Source organism: Trichechus manatus, unplaced genomic scaffold (genome assembly GCF_000243295.1).
Source record: "Trichechus manatus latirostris isolate Lorelei unplaced genomic scaffold, TriManLat1.0 scaffold00037, whole genome shotgun sequence".
NCBI classification, from domain to species: Eukaryota; Metazoa; Chordata; class Mammalia; order Sirenia; family Trichechidae; genus Trichechus; species Trichechus manatus.
In genome coordinates this window covers 8,291,796-8,294,094 of record NW_004443973.1, presented here as the reverse complement: position 1 = coordinate 8,294,094, position 2,299 = coordinate 8,291,796, and the positions used below count along the sequence as shown (strand labels likewise).

General features: G+C 60.8%; 1 protein-coding gene across 1 annotated transcript; it reads left to right on the top strand.

The window, feature by feature from the left end:
* Positions 1–252: 252 nt before the first annotated feature.
* On the top strand, positions 253–1,216 carry HOXD12 (homeobox D12). The gene is made up of 2 exons (XM_004375484.1): positions 253–829; positions 978–1,216. Exons 1-2 carry the CDS (start codon positions 253–255, stop codon positions 1,214–1,216), a joined length of 816 nt encoding a protein of 271 aa, XP_004375541.1.
* Positions 1,217–2,299: the final 1,083 nt, after the last annotated feature.

The following is a 2,299-nucleotide window of genomic DNA, read 5'->3' as shown; positions in this document are numbered from 1 at the left end:
CTGGAAGTCTTAGCCTTAGCTCAAGGCGCCTCGACTCTGCTTGGCAGCCTCGCCGTTCGCCATCGAACATTGCGGGTGTTATCATAATACCCTGAAGGGGGGGAAAAACGGGTTGGGGGATGTAGGCGGTGCTGAAATGACCGGCTTTGAAGAACCTGCAGGCAAAGTTTTGTCCAATCGTCTGAGCCTGTCCTCTTATTCCCGGTTGTAACTAAATACTGCTGCGAGCGCAGCCGAAGCCCTTTGTTGGAGATGTGTGAGCGCAGTCTCTACAGAGCGGGCTATGTGGGCTCGCTTCTGAATCTGCAGTCGCCAGACTCCTTCTACTTCTCCAACCTGCGGCCGAATGGCGGCCAGTTGGCCGCGCTTCCCCCCATCTCGTACCCGCGCGGCGCGCTGCCCTGGGCTGCCGCGCCAGCCCCTTGCGCCCCCGCGCAGTCCGCCGGCGCCACCGCCTTCGGTGGCTTCTCGCAGCCTTACTTGGCCGGTTCCGGCCCCCTTAGCCTGCAGCCCCCGGGCGCCAAGGACGGATCCGAAGAGCAGGCCAAGTTCTATGCACCCGACGCGGCCGCTGGGCCCGAGGAACGCGGCCGTGGGCGGCCGCCCTTCGCCCCTGAGTCTAGCCTGGCTTCCGGGGCCGCTGCCCTCAAAGCGGCCAAGTACGACTACGCGGGTGTAGGCCGCGCGGCGGCAGGCTCCGCGGCCTTGCTCGAGGGGCCCCCCTGCGCCTCCTCCAGTTTCAAGGACGACGCCAAGGGCCAGCTCAACTTGAACATGACAGTGCAAGCGGCCGGCGTCGCCTCTTGCCTGAGACCTTCGCTGCCCGACGGTAAACAGTGGCCATGCTCCCTGGGCCAGTCTGGGCCGGGAAGGGAAGTGGGGTGCAGGGGACAGCGTGGGGGAGGGGGGCTGCTGGGGGAGGGGGAGCAGGCGACAGGGAGAGGGCCGGACTGACGAGGGCTGGGGCTGTGTTGCAGGCCTGCCGTGGGGGACGGCCCCGGGGAGGGCCCGCAAGAAGCGGAAACCCTACACGAAGCAGCAGATTGCCGAGCTGGAAAACGAATTCCTACTCAACGAATTCATCAACCGGCAGAAGCGCAAGGAGTTGTCCAACAGGCTGAACCTCAGTGACCAGCAGGTCAAAATCTGGTTCCAGAATCGGCGCATGAAGAAGAAGCGCGTGGTGCTGCGCGAGCAGGCTCTGGCGCTCTACTAGCGGCGGCGCCCGAGGCCGAGGCAGGGCTAGGCCTGCCATTTGGGGCCGAGGCCCAGCGTGGGGAGAAGCTGGGGCTGGGGCTTTGCCTTTGTCCCTTTCTCTGATGATTGCGCACCTTCCCGCTCAGTCTCTAGTCCGGACACCATCAGAAGATTTCGAGACCAGGCCATTCGGGTCTTCGCCCTTTTCCCTTTCTCTGAGAAGTGGTTGAGGGGCCGCAAGGGGTGGAGTCGTAGCGCAACCTTGGGCTTGAGGCTTCCGCGTGGGAACCTGTGGTCACCTGTCCTAGCTCTTGGCTGGGGCATTTGCACCTTTGTTCATTCTCGCTGCCTTGTAGTTGGATTTTTCCGCTTCCCTCCGGGTTTGGTCTACCTTTCTCCCCCTTGCAGCCCTGTATGCATTTAGCAGGCGCCTAGGAAGAGCTCAAAGAGGACGTGAATTTAGAACAGCTTCCAGACTCAGTGGAAAGGGCTGCGACCCGATTCCGTCTCTCTGCGGCAGAAGCAAAGCCAGGATCTCCAGTGGAGAAAGGAAAGGGTGCCACCTCCCCTCTCCCGTCTGCCCTGGCTGGTTTAAGAGGACAAAGGCTGCCCTAGACCTTCAGACTTCTGTAGGAAAGGGGAGGAGAGGGGAAAGGTAATTAGACAAACTCGGAGATATCACGGAATGCAGGCTGGACTGGCCCTTCCAACTAGGTGGAATGAACTGGAGACTTCCTCTCTGGGATGGGAGGAGGAGGAGGCTGGGGCAATTTCCAGAAAGCTCTGGCAAAATTCCCCTACTTCTCCCATCTCCCCACATATACCTAGGCTGGGCCCCTGCACCCTGTAACTGGATCCATGGCTAGCAGCACTCAGCCCTGGGGAAGGGAGCTGCCAGTTGGCTTTGAGGCCCAATTGCACAGGGAGGAGGGATAGATCTGGAGAAGGAAGAGGGAGTGGGGGGGGGGGTCCTCTGCTCTGACTGTAAATATGGCTTTGCTGTCGAGGTGGGGAAAGGTGTCGATGTGTCTTTCTTTCTTGAATTACCTTAATGCACCACACCACAGAGTCACAGTCCCTCCTTATTGCTCTTGACCGAACA

Bases quoted from the DNA above. Each gene is read 5' to 3' on its own strand.
- HOXD12 (XM_004375484.1), top strand. From the start codon at position 253: ATGTGTGAGCGCAGTCTCTACAGAGCGGGCTATGTGGGCTCGCTTCTG. The intron at 830-977 runs GTAAACAGTGGC...GCTGTGTTGCAG, and splicing joins GAGACCTTCGCTGCCCGACG to GCCTGCCGTGGGGGACGGCC.